This window comes from Thalassophryne amazonica, chromosome 8 (genome assembly GCF_902500255.1).
Source record: "Thalassophryne amazonica chromosome 8, fThaAma1.1, whole genome shotgun sequence".
NCBI classification, from domain to species: domain Eukaryota; kingdom Metazoa; phylum Chordata; class Actinopteri; order Batrachoidiformes; family Batrachoididae; genus Thalassophryne; species Thalassophryne amazonica.
The window spans coordinates 56,956,915-56,981,192 of NC_047110.1; the positions used below are offsets into that span (position 1 = coordinate 56,956,915).

Below are 24,278 nucleotides of genomic sequence, written 5' to 3' on the forward strand. Positions count from 1 at the left end.
TATGTGCACAAGAGGTGCTATATAAAGGGGAAAAAAGCAGGGGGCCTAAGACGGACCCCTGTGGAACCGGTCTCTCTTGTAAATGAGACATTAAGTCTCAAGAGATTTTCCTGTCTAAATAAAGGATTAAATAAATAAATAAATAAAAACCCTAAATTTCATGTCACTAAGGCTAGAGGTAGTGTTACTGTACAAAACACAGTGAGAACGATTGGTCAAGTATGACGTCAACCACGCAAGGGCACTCCCAGTAATCCCAAAATGATTTTCCAGCCTATCAAGTAGAACATGATGATCCACACGATCAAATGCAGCACTGAGATCTAACAGCACCAGAATCATAGTGGTGTCCGAATCCACTGCAAGCAGAAGATCATTCACCACTTTAGTGAGAGCCGTCTCTGTGGAATGATATTTTCTAAAAGCACACTGCAGTGGCTCAAAGAGATTATTCTCAGTAAGATGGTCTACGAGCTGCCGTGACACCACTTTTTCCAGAATTTTAGAGCAAAATGATAGATTTGATATCGGCCCATAGTTTTTCAGTACACTAGGGTCAAGATTAGGTTTCTTAAGTAATGGTTTAATCACTGCAGATTTGAAACATTTAGGAACAGATCCAGAAGTTAAATAAAGATTAATAATTTCCAGCACAGACGGCCGAAGAGTGGGCCACAGGTCCTTAAATAGTTTTGTTGGTATAGGATCAAATAAACAGGTTGTGCTTTTTGTTGACATTACGAGTTTCATCAGCATGCCTCGACAGATACTATCAAATTCTGTAAATCTAGGTAATACCTCAGTAATGGTGCCTCAATAGTAGGGTGTAGTGGCTGGGTTAAGGCATACTGGGATATGTTTAACCTAATGTCTTCTATTTTCTTCTCAAAGTAATCCAGGAAATCTTGTGCTGTAAAATGACAGCGACTTACAAGTGGCTGTCCATGAATAAGTGTTGCCACTGTGTTGAATAAGAACTTTGAGATATGCTTGTTTTTTTTTTTATCAAATCAGAGTAATAGGCCCGCTTTGTAGCCAGTAATGCATGCTTATAGTCTAAGATAGCATCACACCATGCAAGGTGGAACACTTCTAATTTTGAACTACGCCATTTCCATTCTAGACCTCTAGCCTTATGCTTAAGGTCACGCCGGTAATCATTGAACCAAGGCGACTGTGTTTTGGCGGGGGGGGCACAATTTTAACAAAGGTGGTGCAATCATGTTGAGTGTAGTTTAGAGCACTGAGTTTAAACTATCCACAAGACTGTCTACTGATTGGGTATTTGCCAAATGTGACGCTAAGACATCAGGCAGTCTAGCTTCGAGTTCAGTCTTAGTTGAGGAATTGATGCATTGCCGTAGTGATATATAAGGTTGTTGTTACACAAAACATGGCAGCAAAACTGTAAACTTAATAAGTGAGTGATCAAAGACCACTGATGTAAGAGGCATGACGTCAATATATGTGACAGCAATACCACGTGGGAGAACCAAATCCGGGGTATTTCCACTAATGTGCGTCGAGTCCTGAATGCATTGCCGAAATCCTAACGCATCCACAATTTCCATAAATGATTTGCAGAAGGGATCAGAAGGTTTAGTACACTTGTTAAAACAGTGATTCACTCTTCCTCCTCCTTCACATGGAGTCTCCTATCACCACAAAGCTGTACTATTAGAAAATGTCAGTAAACATTACAATATTTGGTGTTAAGATACAGTTATCTCTGGGTGGACTGGGTCTTGGCTAGGACTGTGGAAAGAAGCAGCTTAGATGCCTTTGTTGGTTTTTTGACCTTGATTTCATGCACAATTCTATGATATTTACACAATCAATGGATACCCTGACTGCACAATTTAAGAAGCTGAACGAGGAATCAGAGTGGTCCTAGCTCAAGACTAAGACCCAGGCTTTCAATAACATCCTTCATTCCTTGGTCTTTGGGATCAAGAGGTCACTGGTCAGAAGTGTTTGGTGATAATGATACCTTTGCAAGAGAATGAAGGTCCAAGTCATTAGGATCCTGATGCTTCCTGTCTTACTGTATGGCTATGAGACCAAAACTAGTGACCTAAGGCAACGACTAGATGTCACTGGTATTAGGCCTCTTTTGATGATCCTTGGGTACTGAATACTGATGAAATGACTTGATAACAAAAGAGTGGTTATTTCAGGACACTCAGATGAGGAGTATCATTTGCCCAGTGAATGAACATCAGATATGTCACTTTGGCCATATGGCAAGTATGTCTGCACAATCCACTATGCATGTGCCTCAGTGTTGGGATTTGGTGTTTTGGAGAGTTGGGAGGGGACCTGCTGAAGACAGTTGGTTGCTTTCAAGAAGTGGCTGCCGGAAGTAGTTGCCATTCAGGATACAAGGTGATTCCATAGTTTGGTGCATGGCACCAGAGCATGCGTCCAGACCTGACTCTGAACTGATCTCTGATTGCAACATGATGGCTCAAGGCAAACATTACAGCAACATACTTTTATACAGGACTGTGCAAAAAAACAAACAAAAAAAAATCCCTTGTCAACATTAAATACAAAAAATTAACAATGCCAAGAAGGAGGGGTGATTGAGAAGTTTTGAGCTGGCCCCAGAAAAAGTAGAGCATGGTTCTCCATCTTTTGCATTCCTAGAAACCAACACCTCTCATCAACATTGCACCCAGTGAGTCAAAATGTCACATATTCTTGAGAAATTCTGGATTCTCAGAATGCAATATATATATATATATTTTTTTTTTTTTATTTGGTCTTTTACTGACTTAATACTAAAGAAAACAATTACCCAAATATGCTAGGGTGCTTGTACAGCATGTTGTGATCCCAAATGTACTCAGGAAACTGCAAAAAATGTAATGAATGAATTAATATTTTTGAAAAACTGTACATAAAACCAGTGTTTTATTTGCTGTTTAAAGATTCCAAATTGAACGGCGAGGCAGCTAATGCAGCTCTAGCGAATGAAGACTGCCCTCACATCGACCAGGCCAATTCTCCGGAGGAAATCTTCAGCCCCAGCGAGAGGGAGCGGCCCTGCTTCCTGGTCACCACTGCTGAACGCTCCAACCACACAGGGGGCAGAGTGAGGAGGGGTACGTACAGTAACAGCCAATCACAGGCCCCCGTGAGGCACTGACACCATAGACAGGGACATATTTTTCATTTCCCTTCTTTGCTCACACAGTTAGACACCCCCTGCCCCTTTCTCATACTTTGATCATCCACCCTCACAGCAGCCGCTTCTCCTCAGTCATGCATTTTGGGCATTGTATATATTCCAAATCACAACATCATCTGTTAAAAACAAGCACAATCACCCTTAATGTTAATAATAACTGTGCACATCTGCATAATATATTTTTTGATACCATGTATAATTGTATACCCTTATTTATTTACCAGTCAGAAAGCTATTTTTGAGATTTATATGATCTAGAAAGTGTTGTCTTACATGCTTAATATGAGTATTTATGTGCTACGTGTTTATCATATATGTATGTGTTAATGATAAATACCATTTGGGATCCTGATTACTCTTTACCATAATGGTGCATGAAGTGTCTTGCTGATGGGTGCTATCAGTATGGTGAAGGAGCACAGCCCAAACAGAGGAAGTCAAATTTCGATGCGGCAGCCAAACTTACAGAATTTCTTTTTAGCACTTTTGTTAAATATTTTACATCCAATCAGACTGTGGTTGTGCAGCTGTTGCTAGGGATGGGAATCAATGAGATTTTATTGATATCTATGCCATTATCAATTCTCTTATTGATTCCTTATCAGTTCTGTGTGGAAAATTATAGAGCTACACAGGTTTGCAGCATCTATGGGTCCTGTCCCACTGGCATTTAGGAGGATTTGCGCATGAATTGAGGAGACAAAAGCTGAGCGTCCGCAACAAAGGTGGGCGGAAATGACAAATGTCCCGGGGTGGATCAGCGAATACATGAGGAAGAAAAGCGGATATAACAGGGAACAGAAGCGAAGGCGACCGCGGAAGCACCCCCATGAGGGGCACAGCGGCCGTGATGCACTCTCTCCATCCGTGCCCACTCTGTCTGCATGCGCTACATACCATTTGCGACCGTGATGTTGCCGTGCTGGGCACGCGTCATATCTGTTTTGCACGCTGTCCCGGTCTGCCTCCAAGCCGTGCCAACCCGTCGGTTGCGGATATCAGCGGATGACAGGGGATATGCGGCGCGTTGGTTGTGTATGTCCTGCGTATGTCTTCGGTATGTGTTCAGGCAGTGATGCAGATCTCATCCGCAGCAGGATTTTTTAGCCGCTCAAAAATCCTGGCTGCGGATGATCACGGACGTGTTCGGATGGCGGCCGACTCATACAGGAATGTTACACGGTTATTGCAGTTGTTTGGCGGATGTGGGCCACTTTTGTGCGCATTCCATCCGCAAATCCTCCTAAACGCCAGTGGGACAGGGCCCTATGCAGCTGCTTTCCTTGTTAGATACAGCTTGACATCATGACATCATAATGCATGAGTTTTGCCGATGTTGCCTTGTCAGAAAAAGATGGCAACACTGATAAGAAGAACCGATAATGTCTGAAGGAATACTATTTGGATGGAGTGAAATACTTGGAACCAGTTCTTAAGTGGAACGGGTTCTCGATTCCAATTGCTAGCTATTGCATTGGCAGAATGAAACCTGTAGCTGAGAATACGTCCCCTACCTGAGGTGCCTCAGTCTTTCACAATGTACTCCAAACCATTCCAGTACCACCCGGTGCATGCTGTTGTACTCCTGATGCACTCAATGCATGGAGAGTAAGAATCTGTCTGAAGTCTGCGTTGACCTGTTTCTTTGGAGACAAAAACAAGAAAGCAACAGGTGCAGTATAGCAGTGAGGAACACCAAAACATCTTGTCATGGATTCAGTGCTGCAGTGTACTCAGAACGTTTTCTGTTTTTCAACCGAAGGTTATGAAAAGCCTTGGAGCCTTAACAGCATGTCTGGCATGAGCGGGGATGCCTCTGGAGTGTCCTCGGTGTCCGCCCTGCCCTGCAGCCCACCCTGTCTAATGCAGCACTCACATTCTCCCATCCCATCCATTATGTAGCATGGTTGAGTAGCAGACACAATGCCATTGGAAGGCCAGTTCACACTCCTCCTCGTATCTCTCCTGTCAGATTTTGATTTTACACTTGCCTTCGCTCCTGCTTTTTTTGCATTACTTTTCTTTTCTGGAAAACTGTACCTTAACTGTGCTAATAGTCAAGCTTCCCAAGTGTTCTCCTTGGGTGTGTCATCATATCCTCGACTAGAATACATTGGCACATGCCACTCTGCATGGGTCGCCTCAGTTGCAGACAAAGCACTGTTCTACTTCTACCACAGGCTAACCTCACTCTCTCCCTGTACTACATTGCCTGTTGCTCTGTTGCTTTTGATCTCACATATTTTATCTCATCTGCTTTATTTAAAAAAAGAGAAAAAATTGTGAATGAACATTTTATAAAATGTAACCTGTGCTATTAGTATGCTGAACATTAACAGTACATGCTTTTAAACATATCCTAAATGTACCATTACCAGCTGTTAAGGAAACTCCTCTTAAGTGCTTTGTACCTTGCAAACTAGAGACATTATAATTCTGAAAGTGCAACCCAGACAAGAGTTGATGTTTTCTGAGTGGCCATTTAAAAAAAAAAATCTTTGCAAATATGATGTTCACAATGTCCAATGCAGTATGGAGATGATGACAATTCCTATGTTATTCATGATTACGCCATCTAATGTCAGCAGAACTAAAACTGTTTGTTCATTTGCATGACGTGCATGAGAAATTTTGTTTAAAAAAAAGAAGCTAACTGTATCGCAGTACCTGTCAGAAAAAAATCTTTCAAAAGCTTAAAAGCTTTGTTGTTTTTTATGCATTATCAGACAGCTTTACAAGAGACTCAGTCATAGCAGAGGTTTTCATGTAGCTGCCATTCTTTGCCTTTCCCCAAATTAATTATATTCTGGTATTTATTTGACTAGGATCTCTGACTAAAAACAGCAGGATATAACTTGAACAAACGGCCATAAAGCCCAACTGATGTTGTTATGAGCATAAACACTTTTGATACGACTTTATCTACTGGCAGCCATGTTTTTAAACTCTACTTGCAGCAACTTCTGCTGTAATGCTGAAATGAAGGTGAAATTTAATCTAAAACTGTGGTGCCTTCATACCTGGTGAGGCAAAATGAGCCAAAATATACTGACATGATTCCATGTGAGGTGCTACCAGAGTAGCATCAATTCACTTTATTTGCCATGCTCATAACAGTGTGCGAAAAGCTTTATTATTTAAGAGGCATTTTATAGCGTTTGCACTGCCCTCATACACTTAATCACAGCAAACATGTCCTCTTGTTTATAGGCATCTGGCATATACGAACATTCAAAAGATTTGTTTCAGTCTGTAGCTCATGAGAGGGAACTCTCGTCCTCAGTGGAAACACTTTGTATGATAAGCACAAAATTTTAGAGGGCAAACCAAAAACGCTTAATTTACAATCGAATATGATAGGATGATTCCTACAGTTTGTATGTCTATTAATTTAAAACATCAGTACCATTACTGTTACAAGTATCGATCTACCCCAATAATTATGCACAGGTTTTTTCAGGGTACTTTAAGAAACTCAGACTGACCAATCAGAAATGCTAATTTCCAGGAAGGAGAGAAGAAAAAAAGAAATCTCAAGAATTTGCTACTCATCTTTTATTGTTTTCATTCTTAAATGAGCAGTTTTACATTTTGAGTCATGTCTCTTGTGGTAATTTTTAGACGTTATATATTTAATTAAAAAACAATTTTGTGAAGATTTGATGTGGAAAAAATGCAGATGAATTTTATGCTCATGCAATTCAAGTGGGGGTGGGAACATCACAACACAGTATGGGATGTGGGTCTAGTTGGAGAAAAGTAAAAAAAAAATGCATGTATTTTACATTTATGCAAGAGAAAAGTATTCAAATAAAATATGTAAATACAAGTCATTGCATGAAATAAATTTTGTACACAATGAGCGTTTAGACTGCGTTTTTCTTTAACAGCACATGCATACACATCTTTCCTTCTCCTCAAGCTGCTGTGCATTCAACCGCTGTTTGACCCTCTGTGTTGGCGCAGGGGTCAAAGAGAGTTAAAAAAATAAAGAAATAAATCAAATGACTGTGAGAGCATGACGCAAAGCATACAAACGCATGACAACTACTGAACAACTGTACATCGACGTGAAAAATAGCATGATTAGGCATGGTAATGAACCTAGTCAGAGTCCAACTCCTGCACACAGACATCTTTGTCTGATGCCTTGGCTACGCATGGGAAACATGGTAAACCTGCTGTTTACCATGAGGAACTAACGGAGCACATTTTCTTTACTCCAAGCTCATATCATTCCACCGCCTGCACCTCAGAGGTACCATCATCGCCCTCATTTCCACCGTTATACATACTTTGTGTAATAATTTGTTTTTATTATTTTTTTTTTCTTTTCTTTTTTCTTTTATATGTTTATAGAGACCCAGCGACAGCACCGGAGCAGACCAGCAACAGAATCAGTTTGTGTTATGAACCATGGTGTCCCAACCACTATGTGTATGACCCATAACGGCCCATCACCCACCTGATAGTGCTGTAGCATTGTTGTGTGTACTAGTTAGCGTTTTTAAATTGGTGTGACAGTGACAACCTGTACGTCACGAACTCAGCATAGATGTAGCACAGAGGAAGTTTTGCTGTCAAGCCTTATGTAGTTCAGTATCCGTGACTGGTTAATGTGTTGTACTATGTGTGCCGATTTCCGGTGTGTTCCAGTGCTGTAAATATGCTTTTGTGTGCCAAAGTCGTGTGTACAGATGTTTCGAGTGATCATCCTGTATTTGTGTGCTTCTTATGTTGAAAGAACAAAAAAAATGTTGCTCCGATTTTGTCACCTCCTCTCCCTCCCACCCTCAGCGAAAACCTGGCACTTGTCACGTCAGCTGGACTCAACAGTAGAAAACAAATTAACTTTGCACTGTCATGATCACAACTTTGTAGACTTTTGCACTGTTTTGCACCAGTGAACTTTTCACATTCCTTTGATATGTTGTCACGCATCATAGAGATAACATCCACAGAAAAAACATGATGGCAAAAGAGTCATGCTCAAAAAAAAAAAAAAAAAGGTTCCTTGCAGTTTTATCAATGAAATGGTAACTTTGCTGTTCAGAACTAACAGTGTAGTAGCAAATCACATTGATATATTACATATCTATCTGTACTTTGACCAACAAAGACAGGTCATCTGTTTTATATACATATAAGACATCATCTCATATCACACATCATCACTGTAGTGCAGCATATTCTCATCTGACAATCTGGTGGAACTGGCATATTTTCCTTTTCTTGTATTTTAGGAAAACATTCTACCCAATGCCAAACATTATACACATCATACTGGACAAGTGCCTCTGTTATGCAAATTCCTCTTACCACCCATAAATTTACAGTGCATCCAGAAAGTATTCACAGAGCCTCATTTTTTCCACATTTTGCTATGTGAAAGCCTTATTAAAAAATAGCTGAAATTCATTTTTTTTCCCTCAAAATTCTACACACAAGACCCCATAATGGCAATGTGAAATGTGAAAAAGTTTTTTTTTATTTTTTTAAGATTTTTACAAATTTATTCAAAATAAAAAAAAAAGAAAGTCACTGATCATATTTAAGATGTTTCTACAGCGTAATTGGAGTCCACCTGGGGTACATTCAGTTGATTGGACATGATTTGGAAAGACACACACACACACACACCTGTCTACATGTAAGGTCCCACAGTTGAAAGTGCATGTCAGAGCACAAACCAAGCATGAAGTTAAAGGAATTGTCTGTGGAGGCATAAATGTGGGGAAGGGTACAGAAACATTTCTGCTGCTTTGAAGGTCCCAGTGAGCACAGTGGCCTCCATCATCTGAAAATAGATGTTGGGATCCACCAGGACTCTTCCTAGAGCTGACCGCCCATCTAAACTGAGTGATCGGGGGAGAAGGACCTTAGTCAGGGAGGTTACTAAGAACCTGATGGATACTCTGCCAGAACTCCAGCATTCCTCTGGAGAGAGGAGAACCTTCCAGAAGGACAACCATTTCTCCAGCAATCCACCAATCAGGCCTGTATGATAGAGTGGCCAGACAGAAGCCACTCCTTAGTAAAAGGAGCCCACCTGGCAGCCCACCTGGTGTTTGCCAAAAGGCAACTGAAGGACTCTCAGACCATGAGAAACCAAATTCTCTGGTCTGATAAGACAAAGATTGAACTGGTCGTTGTGAATGCCAGGCGTCATGTTTGGATGAAACAAGGCATCATCCCTATAGTGAAGCATGGTGGTGGCAGCATCATGCTGTGGGGATGTTTTTCAGAAGCAGGAACTGGGAGACTAGTCAGGATTGAAGGAAAGATGAATGCAGCAATGTACAGAGACATCTTGGACAAAGGCCCTAAGCACACAGCCAAGATAACAAAGGAGTAACTTTAGGACAACTCTGAATGTTCTTGAGTGGTCCAGCCAGAGCCCAGACCTGAATCTAACTGAACATCTCTGGAGAGATCTGAAAAATGCTGCACACCAATGCTCCCCATCCAACCTGATGGAGCTTGAGAGGTGCTGCAAAGAGGAATGGGCAAAGCTGCCACTGCCCAAAGATAGGTGCACCAGGCTTGTGGCATCATATTCAAAAAGACTTGAGGCTATAATTGCTGCCAATGGTACACACCCTTTGCTCAAAGTATTGAGCAAAGGGTGTGAATACTTAGTACATGTGATTTCTTAGTTTTTTATTTTTAATAAATTTGCAAAAACTTAAAAAAAAATTTTTTCATGTTGGCATTATGGGGTGTTGTGAGTAGAATTTTGAGGGAAAAAAATTAATTTCATTCATTTTGGAGTAAGGTTGTAATATAACAAAATGTAGAAAAGGTGAAGCACTGTGAATATTTTCCGGATACACTGTAACATAGCCAACACAACAAAATAATGTGCATTTAATTTCCATTAGCCGCAGCTATTAAAAACTATGATAGGTACTCAAAACGCACTGATACAATAAAGACCTCAGTATGGGTAAGGATCAAAAAAGGCAAACAATAGGCATATCTGATTAAAAGAAAAGAGAATATTCAAGTGCAGTGCTGCTCATAATTATACGCAGTCCTACAGATTTAAGTACAGAATCTGAAATATTTTAAGAAATAAATGCAAATGAATGGATTTGTATATAATCAGAATGTTTTTTAAATCCTGTTAATGAACAACTTTTTTTTTAATAAATGATTTCATATAGTCAGTTAAAAAAGTAAAATGAAATATGTGACACAATTATGGGCATTCTTTGATGAATTTACAGTAAATCATCAATTTTACAGTTTTCAAAGGATGAATATAAGAACATAAGTTTTCAAGCTCATTCATATAAATCATTAAGAAACAGAGAGTACACCACTCTGTGGTAAATCTCTCTGGAATTCCTGTTCCTGCTTTTTTAACCCCCAATGAGTAACAGTGGAAGAAAAGTGAGGAAAGCCACCAAGGCATTCACTGCAACTCTGAGGTATACAGGATTCTGTGGATGTGATTGGAGAAACTTGTCACAGTGTAACTTACGTTTCATTGATATTCATCTTTGTAATTAGCAGAGAAAGTGTAAGATTATTGGAGTCACATTCAGCTCTAAAATTTTGGGTTCTGATATTGGAGAGATCCAGTGAACCTCCCATTTTTGGCCATATTGGCATTTTTTATATACATAATTGGCAGATTCTCTTTTATATATTGAATTAAATAGGAATGCAGGTTTGTTCAGACAGGCACATGTAAAGTGGGCTTTGTGAAATCTTGTTATTGGAAGGGCCTGTGGCCACTATGGAAACTGTTATTTGTTCTTTAAAAGAAGACATGAAATTACTTAAATACTGCTCCACTCTATCAAAAAAGATGTAACCAATTATGAAACAGATAAAAGTTGCAGTATGCAGTTTCTCCAGTCACAGACACAAAAATCTTTATCTCAGATTTGTCATTGGTGTCTTGGTGGCTTCCCTCACTAGTCTCCTTCTTGCACTATCACTCAGTTTTTGAGAACTACCTATTCCAGACAGATTTCCCATACAGTATCATACTGCTTGAAAAATGTTCACATATCCATCCCGACTTGTCTAAAGAAAACTGGCTGTAAAAGTAATGATATGCTGTAAGTACTTCAAAGTGTGCAAATAACTGAACTTTTTTATTGTCATTATACAAAATAATTCATGTGCATTTATTTTTGCACACATTTTAAATACTGTACTTACAACATAGGCATGCCAATAATTCTGACCATGACCATGAAGTACACCTATTGGATGCAGAATACAGCTTCACAATATTTGTGTGGAAAATTTAGTGATAAGGGACCAACTGTTGACCAAACTGCAAATTCACTGCCAATGATGTGCTGATCTGTGTGTGTTCAGGGACAACGGATCTAAGATCTGCCTATGAGCTGAGCACAAACAAGAGGTAATGTTTAGGTCATAGTCCAACACAGCAATATTATTGAGACTCCAGAGTATAATTTTGGAACACTGTGCATTTTGTGCGTAGTTATCTCAGTGAGGTGTTAAATGATCATTTGATCGGTTTCCTGTTTAAGGGTATGTTTTGTGTGTCTGTTCTGAACAATACAGTTCAGGCTTGTACAATAAATAGTGGTAAATAAAAAAAAAAAGGACAACCACCATTTTTCAGTGAGTGTTGCTTTATTTTTGTTGATTTATGTATATTTTCCCCAACAAGTCAGTTAAAAACAAAAATCAACTTTTGTAATTGCATATCAGTGTTGTGCATTACATATGCATAGGTAGCATGAATGTTTATATAATAATGTAATGCAAACACAGCAGTGCACAAAACAATTAGTCACCTTCCAAAATTTTGATATGGTGGATATCAACGTTATATTTTTCCTGTTATTTACCAATTACACAAGTACAAGGAAATTAAGCAACATCCTTATTTGTCCTCTATATTTGGGCATTTTGAAACTTCAAAATCTTAACATTACTGTGTGACAATTTTGAAAAATATTTAGGTGGTTTTCCATGCAATGTGGAGTTGCATCATTTATTTATTTTATTTCTGTATGAAAAGTGGTCACCAAAATTCTCTCAGTCAATGTGCCTGAGATTTTTCCACACAGTGCTGCACATTCTTGAGCTCAGAGCTACAGGGAGACCCCAGGTGCTGCAGTCTGCTCCTAAACACTTAAGATGACTCATATGAAAAGGAAGCCTTTCTACTCCATATAGCAGGGGATGACCCCCCCGCCGAAGAGGGAAAAAGAAACCATTTTGCTGTGTGTGTATGAGGAAAATGAATCATCATGGGATTTTCAGTACAAACTGTGGATCTCATAAGATTTACTGTCTGCTGACATATTAAGGAGGAGCCACAATGTCGTCCGAGCCCATCTCTCATGACTAACAGAATTCGGTGGACCAGGAACGGGTGGGGGGGGGGGGGGGGGGGGGGGGTATCAAGCCATCACAGACATCATCTGTAATCATGTCCATCACTGTGTTGAGCTGGTCAAAGAAATGATGGCTTCCGCCCACGAGACACCAGTCACCTTGCATCTGACACCAGAGTGGTATTTATTGGTGACTGCAGTGTGAAAGCTGATCTGCTCCATGAGCTTGAATAGCCTGACAGCAGGTGAAAGCTACACTACAGCCAAAAGCACCTGTGATGTTTACACAGTTTAATAACAATACAAACAAACAAACAAAAACAGGCACACAGAGGTCACATGTTAGTGAAGTGCAGCTGCTGCAGAGTTCTCTGTAGGACCACTTGTCACTGCGCACACCGCCAGAGAGTGTCCAGCTCCACAGCCAATGAGAAGTGGCGCAAGGCCACAAACAAGCTGCGGCTGGAAGACGTTCACCTGTGAACCGTCTCCGCACATTCCGTGTTCGTTCCAGCCCCAGGACAGGAGACGATCCCCTGAGAAAGACATGGGTCTTAGGATAGCGGAGCTGAGAGTACAGAGAAGGTCTGCGGTGCTGAACGATTCAGGCTAAAATTAGCATTCGACACAGAAAGGCAGCGGAGCAATAAAGAAAACCACACACACGTACATTCAGCCTCTCTCGTGTCAACACTGACACTCAGCCGGCGATAATGACGCTCCGCTCCTCACGGCTGGTCATCTTGTCAGTGGGTGTGGTCAGATCTGCATCATCGCGGAGACACGTGCCATGGCAACATAGTTACCTAACAGGCTTCGCTGCCATGGCAACAGAAGCAAGCTTGCTTTCTCAAGGGTAACGTGTTCAAACATTCACCACCCTTTGATTTTCTTGCAAGCTTTCTTTTATTTTATTTTATCTTGACATGTGTCTTCCTTTCTGCTATTTTTTTTGGCACATCTCAGAAACTGGTGTTATCAAAGATTGGTATTCAACACGTTCACCAGATAAAAGTCTAAAGATGTCACAGCATCAGCTTATGTCAGTTTGACATTATGTCAGTTAATACATTACATGCACAGTTTAATGTGTATTACAAACGAAAACAAAAACTTGGTTGGAGTGGATTTGTTTCTGTCATGAATCAAAATGATTCAGTAAACTTCATGTTCCCATTTAGGAGGGAGTGTTAAAATCCCTCATTCACTGCAGTCATAAAAAAGCCTAATTTTGGTGATGTGTTTAATTCATGGTCTAGCTGACTGGAGTACAGCACATCAGTGTTTCCATGGCAACAAAGTGCCTGCACAATATTCTGCAGAACTAAAGGATAAAAATCCAGACAAAAAAAACCCCTAAACACCCTTTAAAATATGTTTTGATTTTTACATACAATTATGAAGACTAACAGACAGATGCACGCTGCAGGATGCATTACATACAGTTTAGGTACAAGAGCAAGAAGATGTGAGATGTCCTAGAACGCCTGATGTATTCCAAAAAAAATCTCACACGTTGTCAGACTGGATGAGTCGTGTCAACAGTGCCCCTGCAGTCACCACTGATCATTTAGCACATTAAAAAAAAAAAAAAACATATAAGTAGCATGCAAAGCTCTCTGTTCTTTCCTGCCTGACCTACTTCAGCACCAGAAATAGCAGCACTCAGGACTCTGCTTCCAATCCTGTTTTGCCATTTCATTTCTCCTGCCACCACATTAAAGACAGGAGGAGAGAAAGTGGGAGCATGCAGAGCAGCGAGGCGTAGGCGGCTCACATGAGCGCTCGCTTTCACAGTCCCGATGTCCTCGAGAGACAGATGGACTTTTGAAGGCGCAGAGCAGTCCTACAGGTGCCATTATGAAGAACAGGTTGTGTTAACGGTTGGCAAGTTATGATGGCAGACCCAATTAAATGTTTAAATTGGTCAGGACATTGAACCGGCATATGCCTTTCCTTGTAAAACATTGTGCTCCTGTGTGCACCTGCCAGTCTGCCTCTGTGGTATGTATTTTCATGCTGATGAAAATGAAAAGTGGGTCACCATTCAAATGCTAATTCCAAAATTATATATATATATATATATATATATATATATATATATATATATATATATGCACTCACAAAATTGACTCATTGGATGAACTCAACTTAATTACTAGCAGGATTTAACTCAAATAAAGCACATCCATGCAAAATAATTTAGTTTAATTGTTGGGAATGTTGGTCCACTCCTCTTCAATGGCTGTGCGAAGTTGCTGGATATTGGCAGGAACTGGTACACGCTGTCGTATACGCCGCTCCAGAGCATCCCAAACATGCTCAATGGGTGACATGTCCGGTGAGTATGCCGGCCATGCAAGAACTGGGACATTTTCAGCTTCCAAGAATTGTGTACAGATCCTTGCAACATGGGGCTGTGCATTATCCTGCTGCAACATGAGGTGATGTTCTTGGATGTATGGCACAACAAGGGGCCTCAGGATCTCATCACGGTATCTCTGTGCATTCAAAATGCCATCAATAAAATGCACCTGTGTTCTTCATCCATAACAGACGCCTGCCCATACCATAACCCCACCGCCACCATGGGACACTCGATCCACAACATTGACATCAGAAAACCGCTCACCCACACGACGCCACACACGCTGTCTGCCATCTGCCCTGGACAGTGTGAACCGGGATTTATCCGTGAAGAGAACGCCTCTCCAACGTGCCAAACGCCAGCGAATGTGAGCATTTGCCCACTCAAGTCGGTTACAACGACGAACTGGAGTCAGGTCGAGACCCCGATGAGGACGACGAGCATGCAGATGAGCTTCCTTGAGACGGTTTCTGACAGTTTGTGCAGAAATTCTTTGGTTATGCAAACCGATTGTTTCAGCAGCTGTCCGAGTGGCTGGTCTCAGATGATCTTGGAGGTGAACATGCTGGATGTGGAGGTCCGGGGCTGGTGTGGTTACACGTGGTCTGCAGTTGTGAGGCTGATTGGATGTACTGCCAAATTCTCTGAAACGCCTTTGGAGACGGCTTATGGTAGAGAAATGAACATTCAATACACGAGCAACAGCTCTGGTTGACATTCCTGCTGTCAGCATGCCAATTGCACGCTCCCTCAAATCTTGCGACATCTGTGGCATTGTGCTGTGTGATAAAACTGCACCTTTCAGAGTGGCCTTTTATTGTGGGCAGTCTAAGGCACACCTGTGCACTAATCATGGTGTCTAATCAGCATCTTGGTATGGTACACCTGTGAGGTGGGATGGATTATCTCAGCAAAGGAGAAGTGCTCACTATCACAGATTTAGACTGGTTTGTGAACAATATTTGAAGGAAATGGTGATATTGTGTATGTGGAAAAAGTTTGATATCTTTGAGTTCATCTCATACAAAATGGGAGCAAAACCAAAAGTGTTGCGTTTATATTTTTGTTGAGTGTATATTTATTAGATGGAAATCCAATGAGTCAGTTTTTCTGAGTGTGATTAATTGGTGAATACAGAAAGGAACAAGACTCTTATCAAGCCTGAAAAAAAAAAAATTCTAAATCAAATTTAATTCTTTGTAAATCTTTCTGGGAAATGCACATACAACAATAAACATGCACTGCATGAGAGTCCCATATAAATAAGCTCGAGGGTGGAGTTATCAGGTAACTCTGTGGTCTTCAGAAGGCTGAACCGCCATTACCAAAGAGGGCAAACATTAATGAATGAGGCCCAGAGTGAACACAAAAGAGATCAACTTCAACTTGAAGATGTCATATTTCTCAGGGTATTTCTCAGTGTATACGCCATACTTCAGCACTTGTTTTGGTTGTAACAAACACGAAAGCTAGGATTAATAATTTTTTTTAAATCAAAAGTGAGTATTTTGATTACTTGTCTTCATAAAAAAACACAACTGCTCTTCTAGTGCATCCAGGCAATCAACATAATGCTCCAAACAAGCATTAAACCATATAAATGGTAAACTGTCTGCATTTATAAAGCGCTTTTCCATCTGCATCAGATGCACAAAGCGCTTCACAAATTATGCCTCCCATTCACCCCGATGTGAGGGTGCGACCATACAATGTACTCACTACACATCAGTCAGGCCGGGATTTGAATCGAGGAACCTCTGGTCTCAAGCCTAATGCTTTAATCACTAGACCATCACCTCCCCTTTAGTATACAGGGCAAGAAACAATGCCAATCAGCAGCTTTACAACTATTTTGAAACCGTCTTGAGCTCATTATATTTCGCTTGGCAATTTCTCTTTATTTGAGGTGACTTCTAGCCAAAATGTCAAATGATGAAACTAGAAAGACACATGAGATGGCACCAAAAGACAACATCATGGTCTGTAGAGACGATAGACCCCATGATGTTAAGTCACAGCCTTACATGTTGTGAAATAATGTACCAGATTTCATGTGAACAGATTCATCTACTAATGTGTACACATCGCTACCTATAATTGTATTTCGGCTGTTTTTGGGTCCCCCTCATCATGAAAAGCTGTGTAATTTACTTTGTGTTCAAAGGAATTTCTGTTATCAGGTTGAAATTATGTGCAACTTCTCACAGGGCGATATATTAAATAAATATACACAAATACAGTTGTATACAAAGCTATGCTTTTTGGCCAGTTTAGTCATGGCCAAAAACTCCCAGTATTGGCACAGCACTGACAGGAACAGTCTGCCTATAGCCAAGGTTGGGTAGGATTACTTTGATGATACTTTGTGGATTACATGTATGTATGTACATACATGTATGCATTTGGATTACTTGTAATCTGATTACTTTTGGATTACATTTCAAAGTAATCCTACCCAACCTTGCCTATAGCATATTTAATACACAATGCTACTGTACACTCAGAATGATATTAAAGACCAACTATTATCATCAACATCAACCTAAACTGACAAGTGACCAGAATTCTTAGTTTTGTTTTTTTCCATTTATGCATATCTGTGGGGACTTTAATATAAATTTACTGCAAATGTGTCACAATGTAGTGGAACATTTGGAACAGTTTGGTCAGAGATGTGATTCAATAACAGAGAAATCTGAGGAAAAGTTAACTTGGGGGGTGGGGGGGTGGGTTGGCTAAGTGGGCCTCAGAAGTGAAATACATTTTTCTGCATTTCAGAGCAGTAAACTGAAGAATTTCATGAGACTTTCATGAGAAATTTCAGAAAGTTTTGCGATATACAACAGTCTGAATATTTATCAGCAAAGTTACACATCCTGACAATCCAGGAAATTATATTGAACTGTCCCCAACAGTAGGCCTGTTATGTTTACAGTAGAAAAGTATCCGAGTTGCACTTAAGATTTGTCAATATTCAATTGCACTAATAAAGGAACACAGTTTGACAAATTATTACAAAAAGCTTTACTTAGCAACTTAAAGGATCACAGCAAGTCATGTTCCTACAGTAATGTTCAGTATTTGAGTAGAGAAATACAGTCATATAACCGACTTCCATCTTAGAATTACAGGCTATGAAATAATATCAGCACAAGTTAGTTATTCTGAGACATTGTACCAATGTCCATGATTGGTGCCCATTAATAATAACTTAATGAGTAATAACAACAAGGAACTTTTGTCCGTAGTCCTGAATGAAAACAAGGTATCCAATGTTTCACAGAATATTTTAAAAATAATTGTTGTTCATAGCTTAAATTTTATTAATAGATTGTCTGGTGAGAAAGTGACAAGAATAATTTGATTTATAACGCTTTCTGGATAAATACATTCATCCTACACACTGATTCAGATCAGCGGTCCTGATGAGCAGACGCTCGGAAACAGTCAGCAATAACTCATTGTTTCCTAGAGCTATGGACTTTCCAGCCAGGTTGGCTGCGCACGGTACATGACGGTCGGTTCACTGGGGTCGTGGCTGCACAGCAAAGAGACAACAAACACTTTGTCCTGAAGGTTAACGAGATTTATTTATTTATTTTGTTGTTGGATTCAGAAGTGCTTGAGCCTGTTTGTCTGTGTGGACCGCTGGAATGACTTTCTATCAAATGAGCGGTTACTAAGAGAGACTAAGACCTGATTTATGCATCTCCGTCTCCACAGCTCCATGGCAACGCAGAGAGCTCTGCATCGCTGCATACCCTTTCCACGCACCTCTAAGTGGCCTAATGTGCACCTCCCAAAAATTGAAAGTACACGTACAGTAGTGTTCAGAATGATAGTAGTGCTATGTGACTAAAAAGATTAATCCAGGTTTTGATCCAACAAGACCAAGCATTCATGATATGCACACTCTTAAGGCTATAAAATTGGGCTATTAGTAAAAAAAGTAGAAAAGGGGGTGTTCACAATAATAGTAGTGTGGCATTCAGTCAGTGAGTTCATCAATTTTGTGGAACAAACAGGTGTGAAGCAGGTGTCCCCTATTTAAGGATGAAGCCAGCACCTGTTGAACATGCTTTTCTCTTTGAAAGCCTGAGGAAAATGGGACGTTCAAGACATTGTTCAGAAGAACACATAGTTTGATTAAAAAGTCGATTGGAGAGGGGAAAACTTATACGCAGGTGCAAAAAATGATAGGCTGTTCATCTACAATGATCTCCACTGCTTTAAAATGGACAAAAAAAAAAAAAAAAAAAAACAGACGTGTGGAAGAAAATGGAAAACAACCATCAAAATGGATAGAAGAATAACCAGAATGGCAAAGGCTCACCCATTGATCAGCTCCAGGATGATCAAAGACAGTCTGGAGTTACCTGTAAGTGCTGTGACAGTTAGAAGACGCCTGTGTGAAGCTAATTTATTTGCAAGAATCCGCCGCAAAGTCCCTCTGTTAAATAAAAGATGTGCAGAAGAGGTTACAATTTGCCAAAGAACACCTCAACTGCCTAAAGAGAAATGGAGGAATATTTTGTGGACTGATGAGAGTAAAACTGTTCTTTTTGGGTCCAAGGGCCGAAGACAGTTTGTGAGACGACCCACAAACTCTGAATTCAAGCCACAGTTCACAGTGAAGACAGTGAAGCAGGGTGGTGCAAGCATCATGATATGGGCATGTTTCTCCTACTATGGTGTTGGGCCTATATATTGCATACCAGGTATCATGAATCAGTTTGGATATGTCAAAATACTTGAAGAGGTCATGTTGCCTTATGATGAAGAGGACATGCCCTTGAAATGGGTGTTTCAACAAGACAATGACCCCAAGCACACTAGTAAACAAGCAAAATCTTGGTTCCAAACCAACAAAATTAATGCCTCGCAGATGTGAAGAAATCATGAAAAACTGTGGTTATACAACTAAATACTAGTTTAGTGATTCACAGGATTGCTAAAAAGCAGTTTGAACATGCTACTATTATTGTGAACACCCCCTTTTCTACTTTTTTTTTTGTTTTTACTAACAGCCCAATTTCATAGCCTTAAGAGTGTGCATATCATGAATGCTTGGTCTTGTTGGATTTGTGAGAATCTACTGAATCTAGTGGTACCTTGTTTCCCATGTAACAATAAATAATATACTCAAAACCTGGATTAATCGTTTTAGTCACATAGCACTACTATTATTCTGAACACTACTGTAGAAACAAATGGCGACTCCAAAGGTCATGATTAGACACTTTTCTGGTTTCACTTCTTTCTTTCCCGTCATATTTAGAAGTTTTTGCAGGAAGCACATTGATTGCATTTCGATCACGGATCAAATAGAGGAATGTTTGGCAGAAAAATCACCAAATATGACCAACATGGAGTCAAAACACTACAAAGATGCTGAAATGACCAGTAATTCAAGGAGGGAAATTGCATGTAATGTTGGTTTGGATGTTGATGATTGCATAAAGAAGGACAGCTTGTTGAGGGACAAATTAATTCAGAAAAAGGAAACACAAGAAAAAGACCAGGAACAGTGGCAGTGCAGGTAGAAAGAAAGTCCTGCTTTGTTCTCCACATCGTGCCCCCTCCTATTCTGGGGATAAGTTGCATTACGACACCCACCTGTACGACGGAGAACTTCGAAAGGGTCACACCCACATCGTCATTGTGCGGCCACGGAGTTATAGAGTTGGAGAAGCGTAAATCAGGCTTAATAAGATGAGGAGTATGACTTGCATTGTGAGCAAGTGTCAGCTATGACATCTTGCCCACATGGGCTGTTTCTCTGTTGAGGACCCCAGTAGCTGGAGAAGGTTAAAGGAATACCCACATTTGACCTGGCTGTAGCAGAGCTGTGGGAATAGACCAGTTGTCTGCCTGGGTAGTTGCCATCCAGGACCCAAGACGGTTCTGTGGCATTTTGGATGCAGCAAAGCGCAACACAAGCACATGCTCCCAGACTTTACTTAACTTGTGAGTGCTGCGCTGTGGCATCTATTCCACTCAGATGGTGATTTTTACCACAACTGCATCAAAATGAATGCAGTCAACACATCAAGTCACATGACACAAAAATCACACTAATTAATCCATGATTCATATGTGTACCAAACACAATATTTCATCAAAATCCAACAACTACTTATTGAGGTATTTTTTACGCAAATACTGTAAACAGACCAAATATGCAGTTGCGGTCAGAGTTCTGCACACAGATTCATGCACATGAATATCATAGCATTACTGAGCTTTCATTAATTTCTTTCTTTTAGCAACACTGTGGCTTAGTGGTTAACACTGTTGCCTCACAATGGCAAAGTCCGGGTTTGTCTGTCTAGGGTGTACCCAACCTCTCACCCAGTGACTGCTGGGAGAGGCTCCAGTCCCTCCATGATCTTTAACTGGAATATGTTGAGTTGAGAAAAAAAATGGATGGATTATTTCTTCAACTGGAGAAGTATGACTGTACAAAACTCATCTTTAATTTAAAAGGGGGGGGGGGGAGATTTTGTCTTCAAGTTTTAATCCATTATGGGTTTTCTAAAATCAACACAGGGACAAAAATCATATATATGGATTCAAAATTATAGATGCACTCACAATGAATTCAGCAGAGCTGCAGTGATTAATCAGTTAAATATTAACTGACTATTAAATGAATCAATAACTATTTTGACAATGGATAATTCACTTTGAGATTTCAGCTTCTTAAATGCAACCATTTGCTGGTTTATTTTATTATTTTATTTACTCCTCTCTCAACTCCACTTTCAAATTTTTGAGCGGTACTGTATACGGACACATAAACACCACAAATCCTTTGATATATAATTATCTAAAAACTAACTACGCTGCAAGTTTACAGCCCAGTGCATGATTCTAATGTCTTTTGCAAGCTGTCTGAAGATCAGTTTGCTCTGTATCCTTGTTCAGTGTGTGTCAGTGGTGTTTTCTCTTCTTGTGGATAGAGCAGGACTGCTCTCCAAGCACTCTACTGGAAATACATGACTGTAGATTTATTGTATGTGGTTAAATCAGCTTTTTACAGGCCTGCTAATTGCTTCTTTCCACTGCTACCATCTATCCTTTCTGTAATTACTTCCTGTTGCAGAGGCCACACAGCAATGCAATGAGCGCATATGCTCTTAGAAGCATTACTAGAAAGATTAATATTCTTCTCATATTAATAGTAAAATATGTAGCAGAAAAATACTAGAGCGCTCCCACACTAATTCTTTAGTTTAACAAGGACAATGACTTGGAATAATTTAGCCTCACCTATTTTTATTCCCTCTCCTGTTAGAGGCTGGATCATGTCAGGCCAAAGATGGGGTGTCTTGATTCAATTACGTGCACTTAGTGAAATCAACAGACTTTCAGTATTTCTGCTCAATTTCCCAGAAACCTCTATTCCACTTTGTAGCCTTCCAGTGTTGTTATCTGCCATCTTTTTAGCTATGGTATTAACAGTGTTCTATTTTCACCCACTGGCATAGCATACAGACAGAAAATTAAAAAAACAAACAAACAAAAAAAAAAAACACAACATGAAAATATAAGGACATTATGGAAGGAAAGTTCAACAAACTCACCCACAACTGCAAGGTTATGTTCAGATCCACAAGCAATCTGCATAGAAAAAAAGAAGTGCTTACTGAAACTAGACAGCTGAGAAAAACATAATTTTTATGCCATTACACTGGTCAACAATTTTTTTTCTTGCATGGATTTTTAAAACTGATTTAGGATAACTTTGGGGTGCTGAATCCGAATCTGAGCTCGGATTTCCTCTGACACATCATGTATTTTTGCAATCTGCATGTTCCTTATTGATGGATTACGCAAAAAACTTGTTCATTCACTCATGAGTTTGACACCACTAATCATGCACAAAAGCAGCTTGAAAAGCGTAGTTTTAAGCCAGGTTTGCAAAATGTGAACAAGATCCATATCATTTATGGCGCTGAAGAGGTGTGTGAGACTGCAGATTTTACATCAATGCTTGATACAAGAAATATGTTTTCATATCTTAAAAACGTGATGTGATTGGCAAAAACTAACACCAGGTTCGGACTCAGCACTCCAAAATTCCCCAAAATATGTTGAAACACTCCATGCAAGAAAAATTGTGTTGACCAGTGTTATAGATAATGAGAGCACCATCACTGATTATTAGTAGCAAACCCTGTATGAGTATGTACTGTAAGTGTCACCGGAACATAGGTTGCACCTGTAAAAGAATGTGTCTTGAAGAAGGAAAAAACAAACAAAACATTAAGTCAGTCTGAAATCGCACCTTTTTTTTTCCCCCTGTATGTGGAACTCACTTTTTGGGGGGTAGGCTTAACAACGAAGAGGAACTCTGTGTAGGACATGTGCACACCACAGGTTGTGTTGTTACTCAACATAAGGACTTTTACACTGCCTAAAAGCAAGACTGAAAAATAACTGGACAACATAATGTTATTTTACATAGTTTGGACAAAAGAAATCATCAGATGCACAGTTTGCTGCCAAAGTGTTAGAAATGCTACAATAAAAATGGGAGTTAAAACAGGGGTGGTGGCCAAGTGGTTAGTGATAAAGTTTCCCAGTTCAAACCCCATCCGTGCCAAGTAATGTGGAGTTGTGTCAGGAAGGGCATCTGGTGTAAAACTTGTGCCAATTCAACATGCAGATCCATCTTGGATTTGCTGCGGTGACCCCGAGTGCAAACGAGAGCAACCAAAGGGACATACATGTAATTGTAAATTCAGCTCTTTAATTTTGGATTTTTGTGCATTGTTATCATGAAGTTTTTTTAATTGGTGTTTATTCTATTATTATATTATCAGGCTTTATTTTGTGTGGTGCTTTGTTAAATACAGTGAGGAAAATAAGTATTTGAATACCCTGCGGTTTTGCAAGTTCTCCCACTTAGAAATCATGGAGGGGTCTGAAATTTTCATCTTAGGTGCATGTCCACTGTGAGAGACAATCTAAAAAAAAAAAAATCCGGAAATCACAATGTATGATTTTTTAATAATTTATTTGTATGTTGCTGCTGCTAATAAGTACTTGACCCCCTACCAACCAGCAAGAATTCTGGCTCTCACAGACCTGTTAATTTTTCTTTAAGAAGCCCTCTCATTCTGCACTCTTTTCCTGTATTAATTGCACCTGTCTGAACTTGTTACCTGTATAAAAGACACCTGTTCACACACTCAATCAATCACATTCCAACCTGTCCACCATAGCCAAGACCAAAGAGCTGTCTAAGGACACCAGGGACAAAACTGTAGACCTGCACAAGGCTGGGATGGACTATAGGACAACAGGCAAGCAGCTTGGTAGAAGACAACAACTGTTATGATTATTTATTAGAAAGTGGAAGAAACACAAGATGACTGTC

General features: G+C 39.9%; 2 protein-coding genes across 4 annotated transcripts in view; one reads left to right on the forward strand and one right to left on the reverse strand.

Moving 5' to 3' along the window:
• kcnc1b (potassium voltage-gated channel, Shaw-related subfamily, member 1b) overlaps nt 1–8,555 on the forward strand; it is a 44,499-nt gene extending 35,944 nt beyond the window's left edge. Inside the window, exons 3-4 of one of the 3 annotated variants that reach the window (XM_034176324.1) lie at nt 2,934–3,107; nt 7,553–8,555. In XM_034176324.1, coding sequence (XP_034032215.1) covers nt 2,934–3,107; nt 7,553–7,662 — 284 coding nt within the window. In that variant the 3' untranslated portion in view covers nt 7,663–8,555. Of the gene's footprint in view, nt 1–2,933; nt 3,108–4,930; nt 6,713–7,552 lie in introns of those variants that run through there. The other 2 variants (XM_034176323.1, XM_034176326.1) reach the window with 2 other exon arrangements.
• A 3,183-nt stretch (nt 8,556–11,738) lies between these two features.
• sergef (secretion regulating guanine nucleotide exchange factor) overlaps nt 11,739–24,278 on the reverse strand; it is a 50,559-nt gene continuing 38,019 nt past the window's right edge. Inside the window, exons 10-11 of the mRNA XM_034176327.1 lie at nt 22,480–22,516; nt 11,739–13,061 (exon numbers count right to left, since the gene is read on the reverse strand). Of these exons, the coding sequence (XP_034032218.1) occupies nt 12,868–13,061; nt 22,480–22,516 (231 nt within the window). The 3' untranslated portion in view covers nt 11,739–12,867. The remainder of the gene's footprint in view (nt 13,062–22,479; nt 22,517–24,278) is intronic.